Raw genomic sequence first — 20,042 nt, 5'->3', positions numbered from 1 at the left:
AAATATGAAATACAAATAATACCAGTTTCACAGTTTTCTCCCGTGAAGCCTGATGCACACAGGCAAAAATAGCTCTCAGCTGCAGTATGCTCAAAGCATGTGGCTCCATTCTGACAAGGGCTACTAGCACAAGGTAACAGCTCTGATTCATGGGACACAAAAACAGACCAAGACAAAACCAGAAGATTACTTCACAACTCTGGGTAAATAAGCACTTGCACTGCTGTATGCTGTAATTAAAAGGCATAAAATTAAATTTATCAATACTGTGAGTACTTCCATTCACTGAGAATATGAAAGAGTGATTGGCTAAAAATGTTGCACATGAGGTTCGACTCTCTCTCTCTGCTATCAAAACCGATGACAGGACAACATGAGAAGCACATGATTATGCAGGTCCGTCATTGATTAACACTGCTTCTCACTAGCGGCACACATACCAGAGTCAGCTTTATACACTTGTATACTTCCCATTTCCTTCATTTTTTTTTTTTAATTCTGAGATAGGACTGAGAATTCTTGTATGAATTGTGTTATTTATGTAAAAGCTTTAAGACTCCCTCCTCTATTGCTGTATAATCTAACCTCACTCAATACTGTGATAATTATTGTACACAGACTAGCTTTCATGCATATGAGAGAAATCATACCACGATACATTGTAGGTAGACAGAACCTAATTAATGTACACACTGAATGACAATGGTAGGAGCAAGAATGTGCAAAGCAAAGTAGACCTGTCGACTCACCATTTTCACAGTTCTGTCCCGTATGGCCTGGTCCACACAAACAGAAAAAACTGACTGTGTCCCCATTGGCAAAGCAAGTTGCACCATTGAAGCAAGGATCAATTGTGCAGCCAGTTATTATACCTATACATGGAAATATAGAGCCAGCAAAAAAATTGCATGATCATTTCATTACTCAGTACAAAAGCATTGCAATATCACTCTGGTTACAAAATCCTATAAAACAAGGAGTTGCAGGATATTTCTTGTATCAGTCTGTGCTGGGCAGTTTCAAAGGACAAGTTCTTAAATCTGTCAGATAAAAACTCACTCTTTGTACTCACTACTGAAAGTAATGGATATACAGCACACTATGCAATTGTTCACTCAAAACATTTTTTTTTTTTTTTTTTTTTTTTTACATCAGATACTTGATACTGTTGCAGGAAGACAAACACACTGTAGACACCCAGTTCTTATCATAGGACATTCTTGAGTACAGAGAGTACATCACTGATCAACCACTGCACTACAGCAGATATCACAGATTTTTCCCATGGCAGAACATTGACACACAATGGCAGAGGCAAACTTGGTGCAGAGGCATCCGTGTTTAGTGTGAAAAAGAACGGTCATCTTCAACATCCTACTCCCTCCCATACTACAGCATCATATACCTTGTTCGCATCTGGTCCCGGCAAACCCAGAGGGACAGTCGCACTCGTACGAGGTCGTCAGACTGCGGCAGGTTCCGCCGTTCAGGCATGGGAATGGGTCGCAGAAGTCCACAGGAGTCTCGCACGTGGCCCCCTCCCAGCCACTATCACAGCTACAGAAGAAGCCATCCCCAGAGATTGAGTCAAAGCAGGTGGCTCCATTCTGACAGGGGTTACTAGCACAGGGCTGAACAACTACAGCAAGGAGAAAATGCAGAAACAAAGAATCTTGATAAATTATACATTCATGGTATACACTGAAATCATGCTTTTCATAATAATTGATGACTTAAATGTAAGCTGTCCCTGATATAGTTCAGGACTGAAACACAATAACAAAATTGAAGTAGTTATGATTTGAGTTTAACTTCTGGGCCTAAGATTTGTTGAAGATTCAACCTAAAATCTGACATAACAGAAACAATCTTGCTCACAATGAACATTCTTCAATGATAGTGAGAGCAATGCTGTTTCCACAAAAAAAAAGACTATCATCATGATCCAGAAAAACAGCTTCAAATCCTATGACTAAGATTACATTTGATGTTATCTGAAAATATCAGATAGGCCCATCAAAGAAAAAATTGGGAAGTTAAGGAAGATTTTCTCTTACCCTGATCACACAAGGCACCTGAGAAGCCCATTGAGCACAGACAGACAAAGGTTCCACCAACTTCCACACAAATGGCAGCATTAGCGCAGGGGTCTGGGGTGCAAGGCGTGACCTGGGTCTCACATGTGTCACCCTGGAATCCATCCGCACACATGCAGAAGAATCCTGCACCACTCTCCTGCCGGAAGCAGGTGGCCCCATTCTGACATGGTTCCAGCTCACAGCCAGTCAAGACTGACAGACAAAAAGAGAAATGAAATAAAATGTAATTACAATTTAGCCTCACCTGTCCAATACATTAAACTGACTTTCATAGGTCTGCCAAGGAACCATTACATGTACCAGTACTTCACTTCAAAGGTCAAAACAAACAGACGAACAATAAAAAACATATCTCTTCCCAAGAGTATAAATAAAAACAGAGGGGATAACATTTGATTCCACAACACAAAGATAATTTGTGCTGTGAGTGAGGTACCTGTAATACTATTGGGGATATGAGTTGAGAAAGAAATGTATCAAAGGGTGAGGAGTATTCTTTTTGTTGTTGACTAATCATGTCTGTTCTTACCCGTATCACAGTTGGTTCCAGTGAAGCCTGCCTCACAGCTGCAGAAGTAACCGCCACTGCCAGAAGCTTCAAAGCAAGTGGCTCCATTTTCACACGGGTCACTGGCACACGAGGACAGTGCTATAATTGCAAATGGCAGAAAAACTTGCAATACAAATAGGAAAATACAGATAGTGAAACACTTTTTCACACTGGACAATGTACATGGACCAGATAGTCACAGAAATAAGCAGAGTTCCTTGCTTTTATGTATTAAAATGTATTCATTAAAAATTTGCATCATAAGCAGAACAATATTTTATGTTGGGTCTGTACAAGACAATAACTAAAAATCTCAATTGTCTGGTCAAAGTCTTCAAAACACAAACAAAGCCCCTCCATAAAACAAAATACAATTGGACTTTTAACAGAATACATCCTAATTAGACTATCTGTGATCATTTATATTAAGTTGTCTTTCATGAAACTACATAAAGAAAGTGTTGCCTTACATTTTTGTATCCTTTACCCCTGGATTGTGGGTGCACAAAATGCTGCAATATCTGTATAACAGTGATGGTTTGGTGTATTTCCCAGCAGAATTTCTTTTTTATGGTAAGAATGAAGTGTGTAATGAGTTCCAGTCCACTTAAAAAAAAAATAGAAATAAAAGGATTCCAAACAGCTCTCTTACCTGTTTCACACACAACTCCTGTAAAGCCTGATGAACACTGACATTCAAAGGAGGTTTGTTGGTTCAAACAGGTAGCTCCATTGAGGCAGGGGTTGGCGGGCTGGCACAGGTCCACAGCCTGCTCGCAGGTCACGCCCTCCCAGCCCTGCGGGCACATGCAGATGAAGCTTGGCCCACCATTGGACGGCAGGAAGCAAGCTCCTCCATTCAGACAAGGGTCATTGGTGCATCCTGTTACAGCTGTACAGATGATTATATTTATGGATTATCAATTCACAAAGTCATTATGAATATTGATATATGCATATATAAGAGTATTCTTTGCTTGGTTCCAACAAGCCCACTTAGTGAGAAGCTTCGACATATTGCACACATTGCACTTGTGGAGTACAGAGTTTTTGTGATTTCCTCTTAATCATTTGGTGGTGATGTGGCCTCAATATTGTTGAAATGTCACAGAAATGGTGTATGTGGGGTTCATTATCACCATCTTCTTGAGGTCATAACACAGTGTTCATGCATAGTGCACTTCTACTGTATGCATTATGCATAAAATGTAGTAGCAACAGCTTAGAATTTGGATAGCAGTAAAAACATGGAAAATCCTATGACAAATTTATACTCTATGCATCACTTTCCCATCAAAGAACTAGAAAGTTAAATGACTGAATCATACTATGTACTACAACCAATCCACTCCTCAGTAAATTCTTGACATACTGGAAAAATTCATTTTCTTTCTTTTGTCTTAGTGTGCGGGACTTGATCAGTGTTATCAAATCTTGAGATACTTGTAAATCACAATTTATTGAGATGAATATGAAATGACAGTCAAGGATATTAACCCACTGAATGTATAGTAGCAACATGTTTAACAACTACTGCAAGAACAAGGAAAGAAAAAGAAAAAGAAGCACCATGAATCTAATAAACGTAATACAGTTTTCATGACAACTTTCCAATCAGGGAAAAGCGTCAAAACACCTATGACAAGACCTGTGATTAACACAGAAATCCATACTGTGTATTTCATAGACCAAGCTGGGAGATGCAGCACCTATTTTGTGCCCACACACACACGTTGTACCTATTTCACAGTTTGGCCCGTCAAAGCCGTCGACGCATTCACAAGTGTAGGAGGTCTGTAGGTTGTTGCATGTGGCTCCGTTCATGCATGGTGATGAGGCACAAGCATCGGTAGGGGTGCTGCAGGTGTCCCCCTCCCAGCCCGCCTCACACAGACAGTGGAAGCCATCGCTGGACTCTGAACTCTCGAAGCACGTAGCCCCATTCTCGCATGGATCCGTGGCACAGGCAACAAGAACTGCAAATGAAAGACATCATTCATGAGGGCAGGAATACTAAACAAAGATCCACTCTTGCACCAGTAATGATATGCTTTGCATTGCATATGTACAAGGATCATTTTGACACAACTTTGGAATGAAGAATGGTATACATTTCTCAGAAAAGTAGGTTAAATGGTAATCATCTACAAGTTGCACTTTGAAGATGATACCTACAAAAACTGAGAAAATGTCTAGCCTTAAGTGCAATCTCAGTTCCATCTTTCATTGACACAGAGATTATTGTTGATACATTCATGACAGATAGTGATGAGAGAACCAGTAAACCATAAAGCATCACCAATTAATCCATAGCTGGAAAATTCCCCTGTATGCAGGATGTTCTTACTTGTTTCACAATTGTCTCCACCGATGCCCTGTGGGCATGAGCACATGTATGCTGACTGAAAGTCATCGCAGGTCGCTCCATTGAGGCAGGGATTTGGGTCGCATGCGTTGATAGCCACGGTGCAGTCCACTCCCTCCCAGCCGGCAGAGCACACGCACATGAAGGACGAAGCATCCGAGTTCTGGAAGCACGTTCCCTCATTCTGACAGGGCTCACTGGTACACGGTGACACAGCTACAGAATACAACATACGTGTAAACTCTTTAGAGTTTGGGACATTTTGAAGGCTGATTGAAAAATGAGTCAATGAATGAGTCACAAACAATACAGACATTTCCAAATTTGAGGAAGAATTTTTCTAAAATCTGAGTGGAAGATTCCAATCACAGTAATTCTGTTTTGATACTGATGTCATGGCGGGCCAGCAAAGCTGTATATTAGCTATACTGAATTCCACTGGAATAACTTTAAGTCTGCAAATTGAAAAAGATAATAACAATCTTTGTTGCAATTTTTCTAACATGTATGTATGTATGTATCACTCTATGTGTACGTATTCTTAGATGGGTAATGGAACATGGGATTGATTATCCAACAAAAACTCAAAATTCAAAAGGGTGCAAAATGAATATATGTCGAATAAAAAAAACACACACACACATACACACACAAAATAAAGTCAAAGTCTAAAATTAGCACTAATAACACAATTGTAACTGTACCATTTTCACAATTCAGGCCCTCAAATCCGGCTGGACAGTCACATGTGTAAGAGGTCTGCAGGTTGTTACAGGTGGCCCCATTCAGGCAGGGGGATGGGTCGCACTGATTGACGGCAGTGTCGCACGTGTCCCCCTCCCAACCATCAGCACACATGCAGAAGAACTGGTCCACATTGGCAGCTTCAAAGCAAGTTGCTCCATTGAGGCAGGGGCTGCTATTGCAAGGGGTGATTTCTGTGGGTAGCCAATGGATATTAAACTTTTGAGCACTCGAGTGTCCTACTCTTTTCAATGTGGACAGATGGTACAGTGTGGCTCTCTCATACTGATAACACGAATACAGCCAAAATGTACTTCCCAGAAGGGCTCAAGATTTGTTTTCCACTGTTTGGAACTTGCTTGCAATACATCAAAAGGGTCTACCAAGAAACTTACCTTGCTGATATGTTTTGCCATGAGTTGCTTTGGAACTCATTTTGAGATTAAAAGTGTACAATACTTTTAATCATATGCATACAACTTTAATTCCAGAACAACCCTTCCCGTGCAGCATTGTGGGTGGGTAAAACATTATGTAATGATCGATCATGCCCCATCAATTGTATTTTCCAACAAGCTCCATGCGATTCACTCCAGCACGGAAGATCAGTGAGCAATTCTTTTTGACGACTGTCAATAATCAATTATAAGAAGTCATGCAGCAACCATGATCAGGTATGCTCCCGGTAAATTTTGGCAAATACTTCACATTTTTGTTGTTTCCCAACTGGAATTGTATTATTACAGCATTATCTACCAGATTTTTAGGCATATGTGTCCATCTTAAAGCAAATATTATTGACAGTTCTGCAGTCATACATGATTGAGAATGTTTTTACTTTAAGAATTTCATTTATTGTTCCCACAAATCCTCGGAATAAAAAAAGATTGGAAGCCATGCAGTTCACTGTCTAAAATGCCTAATAATTCTGTTCCCAGCTAATAGAAACAAAAGAGGTGAGAAGTCACTGCTAACCTGTCTCACAGTTTGTGCCTTCAAATCCGACAAGACACTGGCAGAAGTATGCCCCGTCTGTCCCATCAAAGCAGTTGGCTCCATTCTGACAAGGGTCACTGGCACATGCTTGGAGAGCTAAATGAGATGTAACGATATAAAAAGAAATGTGAACCGTAATGCTCCTAAGTTGCATATCAAAGAAGTGTACAAATATCATGCATAAACTTACAAGACATTGATCATTCTTACCTAGAGTTATACACCCTACAGGAAATGGTGGGGAGGGGGAACCAACATACGTTACAATTTGTATCATTAACTCTTTAAGTACCTGGCACATTCAGTGACCTCATGTCAAAATGTGTCCCACCTGTCAATACAACAAGACTAAACATAGAAGAAGAAAAAAACATTTGAGGGCCAAATTGACACAGAAGGAGATAGATACGCTTTCTGTTCAGTCAAACCATTCAAGGATAGAAGACTGCATCTTGAATGATTACTGTAAAAAGTGGCATGGGAAGAGAACTTGTTAAAGGGGGTGGGTGATGTGCACAAAAGACCATTACAAGTCACTTTCATTTTGCAAACTTTGACATGAATAATTGCTTAAACTATTCTAGTCAAATATTCACAGCCAACAATAGTGGAGACTCACCAGTATCACAGTTTTCTCCGGTGAACCCTGACGTGCACTGACAGACATATGATGTCTGGAGGTTGACACAGAGGGCGCCATTCTGGCAGGGATCAGGGTTGCACAAATCGGATGGGGTCTCACAGTTTGTTCCCTCCCAGCCCAAAGAGCAGGAGCAGAAGTAGCCACCTCCGCTCTGAGATTCAAAGCAAGTGCCTCCATTCATGCAGGGATCACTCATGCAGGCCTGTGCGACTTCTTCAGTCAAATAAAGCAGAAATACAGTAGCACAGATAAAAGTATTTGTAAAGAATATATGTTTACTCTCCTATTTTTTCTGAGGTAATGAGAGTCAGTAAACACATGATAAAATAGCATTTGCATATACCCTGTATGCAACATCACAAAGAATATCTTACATCACATGTAGGCCTATTCATAAACAACTTCTTATGAAGCCGCTGATATCACAAATGTTGGACAAACAATAATGTATCTTCTCTTCTGTCATGAAAAGTATGTAGCAATAGCTTTTCATTGAAAATTATGTATCATAAGTAAGAATTCAGCAGACTGATATAAACCTTTTGTGTTGATGGTACAAAGTTTATACCTGTTTCACAATCTGTTCCAGTGAATCCATCTAGGCACACACACATGTACGTCGCCTGGTTTGCCTGCTGGAAACAGGTTCCTCCATTAAGGCAGGGATCAGCATTACACGGTGTTTGCACTGGAGGAGAAAGATAGAGAATATCATTTTTTTTTTAAAGTACCAATGAACTTCTTTTGTATTCATTCCTACTGCAGCATCATTACAGTTTAGCAAATTTGTGAACAAAACAGAGCCAACCACCTAGTGCACCGCTTGTTGTGCTATAATTATTACAATAACAACATGCATACTGCGCATTCTGACTTGACAAATCTGGAAGTGAAATCTCAAGATGTGGAACAAGTCCCTTAATTTTTATGCAACCATGTTTCCGTGACTTCACGCAAATCATCATTCTCAGAGATAACCCTAGCTATACTTTTGATTCAACTGATAAATTCTCTCTGACTTTTATACACATTATGTACACCTGAAAATTTAGTCATGTGAATAACATTGAGGAAACGTCAGCTACACACCTTCACAGTAAATGCCTGAAAACTGTGGATCACAGAGGCAGACAAAGCCACCCAGTGCATCGAGACACAGTCCTGAATTCTGGCATGGGTTTCCAGAACAGTCAGTAATATCTTGGGGGAAAAGACAAAGTAGTGAGACAAGAAAATAAATGAAATATTTCTGATCCTCCAACTCACATTATAAAATTGTATTAAAATTGTGGAAAAAGGTGACCATGATTCAAAAATTGATTCAAAATGAATGAGGAAAATGAGAAAAAAGTACAATAATGACACTCTGCTACTATTTCAAATGAAATGGAAAAAAAAAAGCCCTGTCATATATTCAAAACCTATCAAAGAAAGTGATTCTTTCCTACTTTTTTAAACCTCTAATTTACTTTCTTTTCTATTCCACAAATAGTACTGGTACATGCATCTTTTTGTTTTTTTGGTTTTTTTTTCAAGGAGAGTTTTTTTACCTGTATTCTGAAAATCACCCTAGATCAAGTATCGGACATATTTATATTTATCTTTGAAATAATTTGTTTCCTTCCAATTTTGTGTGAATCACACAATGAAAGGCATCATTTTCATTGTTATGTCTTTACGCCCTGAAGCTATGGTGGATATAGTAACAAGCATCATTTCAAGTTTCCTTGAATTAGCAAGAACATAAATTACATGTATGTGAATGACACAATATCCCAATAGGAGATAGGCTATCTATTTTATATACCAAGTGTTGACATATTGCCGGATGCAAGGGAATATATGTGGAGTGGTTATAAATAGAATTACAGATTTTTCATTTCAAATCAATATTAGTTTACTTTTGCCAACTGATGGTATTTTTTCATTAGATATTTTATGCAAACCTACTTAGTTCACAGTTGTCTCCAGCGAATCCAAGCTCACAAGTACACTGATAGTTTACACCATCGAGACTGCACGCTGCTCCATTTTGGCATGGGCTGGATATGCACGGGTCTACCAGTTGAGCTGACAGGGAAAGAGATACATTCAGTATGAAATCAATTTGTATGTGTGCTGTTGGCAGCTAGTAATGAACAAGAATGGCATGGTTTAAAAGTAATGACTAAAATTACAATAATGATATGCAGACTAAGTTAAATAAGATTGAAATCATTCCAAGACCAAGTAACACGTTAGATATTTAATTTAGGCCTATATGAAATAAAGATTCATACCTTACATCACATGCGCCAAAAAGCTGTAAAATTGCACGTCTGTCTTTCAGAACATAAATATTAAATGGTGTACATTGCATCATTCACTTAAAATGTTTCTATTCTCGTCTCTATAATTCTAGTTCCAACAGTAGGCCTAACGTTAAATCTGTTTTGATCAAGCCGAGACCACGGTGAGAGTTCACTGTTCAGATCACATGAAATGTGAAGTTTGTCCATATTGTCTAGCCCTTCTACTTCATGCGTTAAAAAGACTCAACTTTAATCTTACATTTACAGTTAAGGCTGAAATGTGAAAATAAGTGAAGACAGCCCAGTCCCTGACTGAGGGAAAAGATCAAGAAACGGCCCGATCTCGGGTATCTAGCATTGTATCAAAGCGTAACACATTATATATGATGCACCGCACAGAAACCTATAGGTGGGACTAGCGACGCAGACGTTCCAGTTGCGTTTTTCTTATTCTCGGAATATAAAAGTTCAAGGTATCTGTAAATAATTGCATTTTACTCCCTAGAGTTTCATTGTGACACTTACTCTATAAGTGCATATCTCTGGTTCGGACTACGAAACAATGGAAAATGGCGTAAATCTATCACTACCACTTTCTGCAAACAGGGGGGCGTTTCATCAACGAGTTCGTCGGGGGTTTTCACGACGAATTTGCTATCAGCCAATCAGACGCAAGGATTTACACTGACAACTGTTAAAAGCTAATGAAATCCTTGGTCTGATTGGCTGATAGCAAATTCGTCGGTGAAAACTCCGACGAACTCGTTGATGAAACGCCCCCCAGGTCTTGATTAAGCAGACAGCAGACTTTCGCGGACAGCAGACTTTTGTTTATCATCCCTTTTTTTTTTTCTTTTTCTTTTTTTTTTATAGAGGGCAGCAGTCGAACAACGAAAAGTCAGGTACGACGACGCGTCGCGTCGCTGCAGCGACGAACCGAGAGGTTTACTTGGCAGAGCTCTCTTAGTATGAATACCGTTGACGTGACATAATGCTTCCCTAGTTTTCTACCAATCTGTTTTTTATTTCTATTTCTTTTTATTTTTGTCTTTCCTTTCTTTCTGTTTTTGTTCTTCCTTCTAGCTTCATTTTTTTAAATGTTTGTTTCTCTCACTGTCCATCTCTCTGATTTATTATGTTTGTCGAATACTAGTATACTAGTACTCTTTTCACCTGTCCGCGGGGAGTTTGATGATAATGAAAGCCGTTGTTGGTGCCCTCGCAGTCCTTTGCTTCACTGATACTTACCAGCTTCACAGTTTGTTCCAGCGAAACCACTTGGGCAGTTGCAGAAATAAGAGTCTGTTCCGGAAAAGCAAGTTCCCCCATTCATGCAAGGGCTACTCGCGCATGGGGCATTCTCTGCAGATGAGAGAAAGTTGCAAATGTATGATTTAAGTGAAACTCGACATCTGCTTTCAGATTTCAATTGAAGCTACACTAATACCCATGATTCATACCACTCAATCTTTTTTAGAAAAAAAAAAACAAACATGATTATGGCATTATACATTGTAATACCTTTCATGACACAAATGAAGCTATAATAGACCTACACAACAAACAACAAAATAGATTTTTTACATCTCTGTAAAAGATTTTTTTACAGAAACGTTAAATATTTCTCAAATGGGAAAAATGTCCAATGTGTTGTTCACTTTCTCTCGATCTCTCTCTTATCTATTAGGCCTACCTATAATCTTTCTAAGTGTTTAATCAACCCACCTGTCTCGCAGTTCGTGCCGGAAAATCCCGAGGGACAAGAACAGATGTAACCTGTTCCCGCGGAGGCAATGAAACACACTCCTCCGTTCTGACACGGTGCCGAGTCGCAAGATGAAGCTGTTTATCAAACACGATTACAAAAAGAAAGAAAGAAAAAAAAAAAACAGAATGAGATCTAGCACATCACAAAACACACAATCACACGCATACCATCTTTCTATCCATTCATCCATCCACTAATTTTTCACATTTCTTGGTAAAAGAAAAGAAGTCGTGATCTGACGTATACACTTTTAGCATGATTTGGCTCCCTCATTTTCTTGAGCCTGGTCTGGACTAAAACGAAAAGTAGGACAGTATGGTGGCTAGGATAAATGTTGTATACACATATTCTATTATACTGGTCGGTGATTCATCATAACGCAGTCACGTGACCAATGCAGGAAAGATCGAAATCATTTAGAGGCGCGTTCTGTCACCTATAGTACTTGCTACCTTGTGAAATATGGACTGGGGCCACGGAACATTTTTGTATTTTTCATGGGTCTACGAAGGAAAGAATCCCCGCGCGGAAGCCAAGGAAAATTACAGGGTTTTTTTTGTGATTTTTGATATTTTTTTGTGTGTGTGGTTTTTTTTTTATGAACCAAAAGTATGTGCATGTGCTATCAATTGGCTATGTGAGGGAAGGGGGGGGGGTACATAAGTCTCAGCCTCCAGGTCGGTTCCGCGGCCCCTGCATATAGGTGTAAAATTTCCCAATTTCTGCACAAGAAGACATTACTATACAATCGATTGCTTGCTACTTTTAATGAGAACCTCATATAGGTCCTACCTGTCTGTGCGATGTTCTGGCAGTTCGAGCCGGTGAACTCTTCTGGACACATACAGGTGTACGATAGACCGTCGGCAGCGTTCAGGCACAGGCCGCCATTCTCACAGGGGCCACTCTCGCACGGATCAATTCCTGGAAGACGAAAAATAGCGCAGCATCGTGCCATTGATATCGTCTCTGACGACTTCATCGGTGAGTTTAATGTGTTTTTTTTTTATTACCACTCTCTAAAAAAATCGAGTGAAAACATTCACTCTTAAAAGAGTGAATACAAAAAAAAGTGAATTTAGAGTGAAATTGGAGTGAATTTTGAGTGAAAATGTTCATTTTCACTCATTTTGGAGTGACCTCAGGGATCACTCGAAGATTTTGGAGTAATCCCTGAGGTCACTCTAAAACGAGTGAAAATGAACATTTTCACTCAAAATTCACTCCAATTTCACTCTAAATTCAATCTTTTTTGTATTCATTCTTTTAGGAGTGAATATTTTCACTCGAATTTTTTTAGAGAGTAGGGCCTTCTCATTACCCTTGAATTGTGGATATACACCGGGTTGATTTTTTTTTATGCCTGTAATCGGTTGTTGTATAGGTAATGATAATAATGCTATACCTTTCACGATGCAGTTAGTGAATTTGCTCATGACGATCGTAATTTCTTGTCATGTCACTGAGTTTTAAGTGACGATAAAGAGTTGACATTCTACCCAAATCATGTTGCGACACAGTGTCATGTGATGTGCGACAAAGGAGAAAATATAATGTACTTTAACTATTAATGTTCTTTTTTTTCAGTCAACACCCATCGCATTATTTGGAAATCCTCGAAATACAATCTACATTAATTTTATATACGCTTTGCAAAAACCTGACCATGCTAACGTTGCCATCGACTCTGTTGAAATCGTTCTTTTCGCAACATATTATTGTATGATATTGCTCCATGAGTAATATACAATGTAAACAACAGGATGTTCATGGTAGGCCTACTTATTGCAACAGTAAATACGATTTAATGAATAGGTATATAATATGTCGACACAGTATAATGATGGGATGCTGTGAGATGGTTTGCTAGCTTAAAGTCAACTTCACTAAATACAAAGCATATCGCACTTGTTTCACAGTTGATTCCGGCAAACCCAGTGGAGCATGCGCAGAAGTATCCGCTGCCGTCTGACGAGATGAAACATTGGGCGCCATTTTGGCAGGGCGATGAGTCGCACGCAGAATCTGCATGTGAGAATTGAGAATTGAGTATGACTGACAAACGTTTATAACAGCTGACGGGTTTATCTATAAGAATTTATGTGAGCTACACATCTGTAGACATATCCAAAGTGTAAACAAAAACCTGAATAACATGAGCGTTTCACATTATGTGTCCATACAGTTGATATAATTAAGTCACATGACTTAATTACCACACACTTTGAGAGTCGTGTTGAGAGAACGCGTTCATTCTAACTAGGCCGAACTGTGCCATTATCTAAGTTGCGGCGGTTTGTTATATATATAATATATATATATATATATTATATATATATATATATATATATATATATATATATATATCGCTACTATAGCGTTATCAATGGTTTTCCCGTAAAAGTTTGAATTAACTGATTTGAATTAAGGCCTTAATGAAAAAAGCAACGATTTTTTTTTTAAACAACAGAAAGAGGTATGAGATAAAATTGACGTGATAATCACAATGCTGGCTTACCTGTTGTTGTGGCCGTTTCACACTGCAGCCCGGAGAAACCCATGGTGCATAGACAGGCGTACGAGGAGTGATCCCTTGCCGAGAAACAGGCGGCGCCATTTTGGCACGGGTCGCTCAGACAGGGATTTATGACTTGGAGATTCAGGAGAAAAACGAAAAACTAATTGCAAACCTATACCGGTATTTGGTGCACAATATAATAAGTGACTCTGGACTTTTTTTTTGAACAATGCACGATATTTTGAGAAAGGTAAAATACTTCACACATTCTAGGCAATTTAGTCAATGTCCATCATGACAGTGTCCAGCTGTATGTAAGCCTATTATTTCAATTAATGTACTTATTTGCGAAATATATAAATGAGCGTTGTATTTCATATCTGTGTTCAGACTGCTTGTTATATTATACCGGATTTCGCGTACACATTATAACGAAAGTACGGGCTATGAAATGCATGGTTGAGTTTTGATTAAAAGTACAAATTGTCGGATAAAAGTAAAGCAAAGCAAAGCAAAGTTTTGTCATAAATTATACATGTGAAAAAAGTGGAACCGTTCTCATAGATCAGAATGTAGGAGATATAGAATTAGTATAACATGTTGTATGATAATTATCTTTTTAAAAGTATCTTACCTGGTGAGGGGGTGGTAATAGTTGTTGTCGAAAGAACCCCACAGTTGGTACCAGAGAATCCAGAGGAGCAGAGACACCTGTATGCCGAGTTGTCACCCAGGGCAAAGCACTGGCCACCATTTTGACAAGGACTCGATGAACACGGATTCGCCACTGTATTATAATCAAATGTCCAAGAGATAACATGTGAATTCACAACTTCATATGTAACGCTTCTCTACAGGAACTCCATAGATCTATCTATCTATCTAAATATCTATTCATCTATCCACAATGTATCCATCTATCTATCTATCTATCTATCTACCTCTCTATCTACAATGTATCTATCTATCCATATATATAACCACTGTATATTATGTATATGTATTATCCATCCTGTCTATCTATCTATCTATCCATATATATATAACCACTGTATAGTTATGTATTTGTATTATCTATCCTATCTATCTACATACACATACATACATTCAATTAGAATACGAAAACAAATTTGAGGATCTGAAAGGCTAATTAAGAATATTTTGGATTCATCCGTGAACAAAGCATGTATTTGTAAGACATTGAAAACGGAAATGAAACTGAAAGATAAAGATTGATCACGCGTGATTATTATAGAGAAATTAATCGTAACAACGTAATATGAATACAAAATACGTTACAATCATATACGATATAATGAGAGTGTCTCGTGACAATATACACATACGTGGAGCTGCAGTTGTTGCTGCGATCTGTGCAACGACCTGGCAGTTGATTCCAGTGAAGTCAGAAGGGCAAAGGCACGCGTATGCTGAATTATCTGCCTGTGCAAAACACTGACCGCCATTTTGACAAGGGTTCGACAAACATGGGTTGACAGCTGCAAGTTGAAATGTGACAAAGAGAAAATTAGATAGCAGAAATATACCTGACAAAAAACCTTAACTATAGGTGAATGGCGATAAACGAATATTAATGAGATAGCATTTCACATAGAACCAAAGGCCAAAAAACACTCATCTTATACCCAGACAGAAAAATCCGTCTGTTTAGGAGTTTCATAATACGGTGTATTTTTTCGACTTTGATGGTTCTCCTCATGCCAGATATATAGTTTCCGCGGAAAATCATCCCCGACGATATCTTAGACTCATTTTTTTGGTCAACCATGTACATTTTGCTACCGATTACTATCATGATGACGCGATTCTTACCTCGAAAATGTTGTGCAGGATTTCACCTGGGCAGCATTTTTATTTGTTCGTCCTGTATATCACACAATAGGCCTAACCCTTGTTGATGATCAGATTTGAATAGAACGAAAAAAAGAAACAGGCGATCTATTTCACTTACTAGGTGCAGGAGTCGATGCTTGGGTCAGAGCGATGACCTGACAGTTTGTACCGGAAGAGCCTGACGGACAAAGACACGTGTACGCCGAATTGTCGCCCTGTGCAAAACACTGGCCGCCATTTTGGCATGGGTTAGACGAGCATGGATTGTCATCTGTATGGATATGAAAAGGAGTACGAAAACCACCTTGATAATTTGTATTTCGACGGCAAGTAAGTATGTCACGTTATTTGTTCTAAGTATAGTATCGTTGATCTGATACACGACTTACAGCAAGTATGAAGGATTACAGACGAGACATTTTTGACATTCAATTTGTCCTTTCAAATTATCGGATTAAATCAAAAACCTCGATCACTGAGTGCATGTGAAATAACGGCCAGTCATTGGATTTGTAGAGACTCAATAGCCATGAGGAAAAGTGAATATATCGATACAATGAACAAACATTAACAATAAATAGCCTTTTTTTTCTGCAGTGAGTAGTACACTGTACGGTGATTATACAGCGATCAATATTTGTCCTAATTTTCCGAAGCGAATTGCGCACTTTATCATCCTTTCATTCAATCTTTCGATTCTTCCTTTCGATCAGACAAAAAAAAAGAAAGTCTACATACTTGTCTCTGCGGCTGTGGCTACAGTCGAGACTGCTGTTTGACAATTCGTTCCCGTGAAGGCTGACGGACAAAGGCACGTGTATGCCGAATTGTCACTCTGAGTAAAGCACTGGCCGCCATTTTGACATGGATCTGATAAACACGGGTCCGCTAAAAGGCAGGTGAGAAAGAAGACAACTTTTTGTGTTAGTAAATGTTTGAGCACACAGCGTTACTGTAAACAATATTACTACTACATAACAGCCTAAAGATATAGGATCTATGTCATCACAAAGACAGGTTTATAATAATTACATGTCTCCTTGGTTGTCTTTACCCAATTCTAATCTTAAGTGTGACGTAATATATCGTTCAGACATATTAGTCGTATTCTTTTCCATCTCTCCTCGATTTTCAGATTCTTAATTCGCTTCGATCTCCCCTTTCTTCCATAACATTCCAATGAAATTCCTTTCAACGTTCTCCTATTCGTTTCATTCCTTTTCCTATTAGTTCTTTTCGCAATTCATTCTCTCCACTTCTTTTTGATCTACTCCTTGTCTTTTTGATATTTTTCCTTTTCTTTCGATTTATTTGCCTCTGTCCTTGTAGCTAAGCAGGCCTACCTGGGGTTGTGGTGGTAGCAGTCACTGAAGAGACTTCGCAGTTTGTTCCAGAGAAGCTCGACGGACACAGACATGTGTACGCGGTGTTGTCCTCGTGAGCGAAACACCGGCCGCCATTTTGACAGGGTTCTGACAAGCAGGGATTTACGGCTACACAAAAACGAAGAATGATAATCATCGAAGTCCATTTCATTGGCTGTTGTTGCTGTTATTTGAATTTATTTGGCGTATTTTATTCCCCTAAGAATATTCACGCCAGATTAGCGATAGTTTAACGCATAGCCGTTTTCCTTTTAACATTATTTCGATATTTTGTGGTCTAGAAGTCAGGTCCAGGCCCGCTACATTTATGTACGTATCACTGAGAATTATATAGCAGGTGTTATTTGAGGGTAAAATTTCGTGTCTTCTTCCTTCCTTTCTTTCTTTCTTTCTTTCACTTCTACCAGCTCTTTCCTTATCTGATCTTGATTTTATACACTATTATGTGAGTTGCTGTTTGGTTCTTGATATATGTTTTGTATAACACTATACGGTGCCGAACAAGGAAAATGATGAAAATATCAAGTAAGGAATATTATTAGTCTGAAGTCACTTAAAATGTATGTGTAAGCCACTTTTAGTTTCTCCTAATGTTGACAACACAAAAGCACCCTATTAACATGATATAAATTTGATTGACACCGTGTGATATTCCAGCATTCGAAAGATCTGGTATACGAAGGCATGAAGTTCCTGTATGCAGTTGACTTCCACTTTTTTTTGCATTATCTGAGTTTAGTAACATACAGGGGTATACATCGTTGCATTCGATGAAATATGAGAATATTCATACTTACCCCGTGGCGATAATGTACTGGACTGAACCTGTACCCAAAACGTCGAACGAACTTGCACAAAGGTAGCTCTGCGTTGAATATGAAAGAGAATTGCTTGAATTAGATACATTTTGTATGTCCGTGAGTAGCCCTAATAGTAATAGTTGCCATTATCTTTTTATTTTCAATACGTTTCAATATCATATTCCCTATCGTAAAAGAAGCAGTCAGCTCTTTATTCAGTGATATAACAATATACTTAACATGATTGTGTGATGTCTTTGCGTGTATATTAAATTCATATAGTTAAATCCTTGTATAGAATATTATCATCTAATGATTACATTGCATAGGCTACTCTGTAATTTGCGAGATAAAAGGAAAGGTGATGGGAGAGAAAATGAACGGACATGAACATTAACAGCAAAGATAGGCCTATCAAGGTCAAGTTAGCTACACAATCAAAAGTCCATTGCGTAAAGATAGGAAGAAATAAAGAGCAAGACAGAAGAGAGAATAAACAAATGAACAAAATCAAACAACAAAGATGGCGGACTTACAGAAACTGGATTTCTCCCAGGGCGCTAGATGGAGCTCGCCATGCAAACACTAGGTCAGACGGAGTCTTGTCCGTGTTGTCCGAGTGTGTCACGGCGTCCGAGGGCGATGAGCAGTCGAGCGTTCGAAAAGAGGACGGAACGGACGTCCACTCACCGACAGGATCCGTGGACCCGACCGCCCTGGCTTGTAGGAGCAGGCCCCGTAACGATTGGGTTCCAGATATTCGAACTGTGAAATAGATGCGATAGAGATGATTATTATGATGCTACTTAATAGAGTTCATCTAATACTTTTTATACATACTTCATTGTTTCTACGAAGTTTTACAGCTCAAAAAGTTATAACGATTGTTTCTTAATCATGTCTGTTAGTCATGTTAATAGCATTCGGTTCCGCCATCGCCGGATAAGAAAACTACGACAGTTTGTGCTGTCATAATAGGACACCGGGATACAGAAATGTAATTGTACAAAATAGATATTCATCTCTTTTTTTTAAAATGAAAAGTACTCATTGTTATCGACATTATCTTGACATTGCTATGTCCCCTGCCTTCTGACAGAGGGACAGCTGTACGGCGCAAGTAGCTCTTCTTGGTATGCTACAAAAATTAGAATATTTTTATGTTAAATTCTCTTTATACTTTCCGTATAATCAATTGATAATCGTTTCCCTACTGTGTGACGTCACGAATTGTTGTTCTCTTCATGATTATGAGATCCAGCGACGCCGGCGCATGGATTTAACCACAGCTTTAAGTATTCATAACTTTTGAAAGGATTGTCCGACTTTCCTCAAGATGTAGTTATATTCTGCCTTCACTGAAGCCACACATAAACTTATGTTTGGAGTGATTTGCCTTCAGAGATGACATTCTACTTTCTTGCGTGTCAAGTACGAGGGGTAGGCCTTGAGGCATCATTTCTTACTTGTTCCTCTTTGTTCCCCCCCCCCCCGAGACAAACGACAACGACAAAAACTTACAATCCTTCTTAGACATGGAGCAACATTATACAGTATCTATTAACGATTTTGTGAGAACGCACTTTGTTTATTTCCTTCATGAGTAGTACTGAACAAACTATCGTACGAATGTGGCATATGCTGGAACTTAATGGCTTAGTACCAAATCGTGCTTTCTCTATCATGAAAGAAGTATTGAATTAGAAAGAGAAATAACAGCAAAAAAAAAAGAAGAAAACACGCTGGAGACATTGTACTGCTGTAAGAACCGTCTTATGTCATAAATGTTATAATGATGTGCATTTCATGATGTTCAAATATTGTACACATCTTAGCAAATAACAAAAGATTGTTCGTTGTGATCTCGCGATTAATATCGGAATTTAATTTTGCAATTTCCCCTTTTTTCGAGTGCGCTCCATGCACGTACATTGTACAAGTTTAAGAAACTTGTATTTATACATCTACATGCTTGTGTTACCATTACGTGTACTGCAATAATAGTCATCGGCAAATAGGAACTGCAGTC

General features: G+C 38.7%; 1 protein-coding gene across 1 annotated transcript in view; it reads right to left on the bottom strand.

Annotated features, from left to right (window-relative positions):
* The window catches only part of LOC139730507 (uncharacterized), a 217,118-nt gene that overhangs the window by 182,711 nt on the left and 14,365 nt on the right, over positions 1-20,042 (bottom strand). The window contains 26 exon segments of the mRNA XM_071641346.1: positions 23-74; positions 805-872; positions 1,406-1,639; positions 2,058-2,291; positions 2,629-2,748; positions 3,302-3,541; positions 4,389-4,625; positions 4,997-5,230; positions 5,719-5,952; positions 6,734-6,850; positions 7,374-7,610; positions 7,966-8,085; positions 8,487-8,597; positions 9,348-9,467; positions 10,937-11,050; positions 11,414-11,530; positions 12,249-12,380; positions 13,365-13,481; positions 13,975-14,106; positions 14,609-14,761; positions 15,321-15,473; positions 15,947-16,099; positions 16,567-16,716; positions 17,172-17,321; positions 18,011-18,078; positions 18,550-18,778. Coding sequence (XP_071497447.1) covers positions 23-74; positions 805-872; positions 1,406-1,639; positions 2,058-2,291; positions 2,629-2,748; positions 3,302-3,541; positions 4,389-4,625; positions 4,997-5,230; positions 5,719-5,952; positions 6,734-6,850; positions 7,374-7,610; positions 7,966-8,085; positions 8,487-8,597; positions 9,348-9,467; positions 10,937-11,050; positions 11,414-11,530; positions 12,249-12,380; positions 13,365-13,481; positions 13,975-14,106; positions 14,609-14,761; positions 15,321-15,473; positions 15,947-16,099; positions 16,567-16,716; positions 17,172-17,321; positions 18,011-18,078; positions 18,550-18,778 — 4,026 coding nt within the window.

The sequence above is a fragment of the Diadema antillarum genome, unplaced genomic scaffold (genome assembly GCF_040938485.1).
Source record: "Diadema antillarum isolate AM-2024a unplaced genomic scaffold, OU_Dant_1.0 seq00000319_RagTag, whole genome shotgun sequence".
Taxonomy (NCBI): domain Eukaryota; kingdom Metazoa; phylum Echinodermata; class Echinoidea; order Diadematoida; family Diadematidae; genus Diadema; species Diadema antillarum.
Note: the sequence above shows the minus strand (reverse complement) of the source record. Positions and strands in the feature narration are given on the sequence as shown.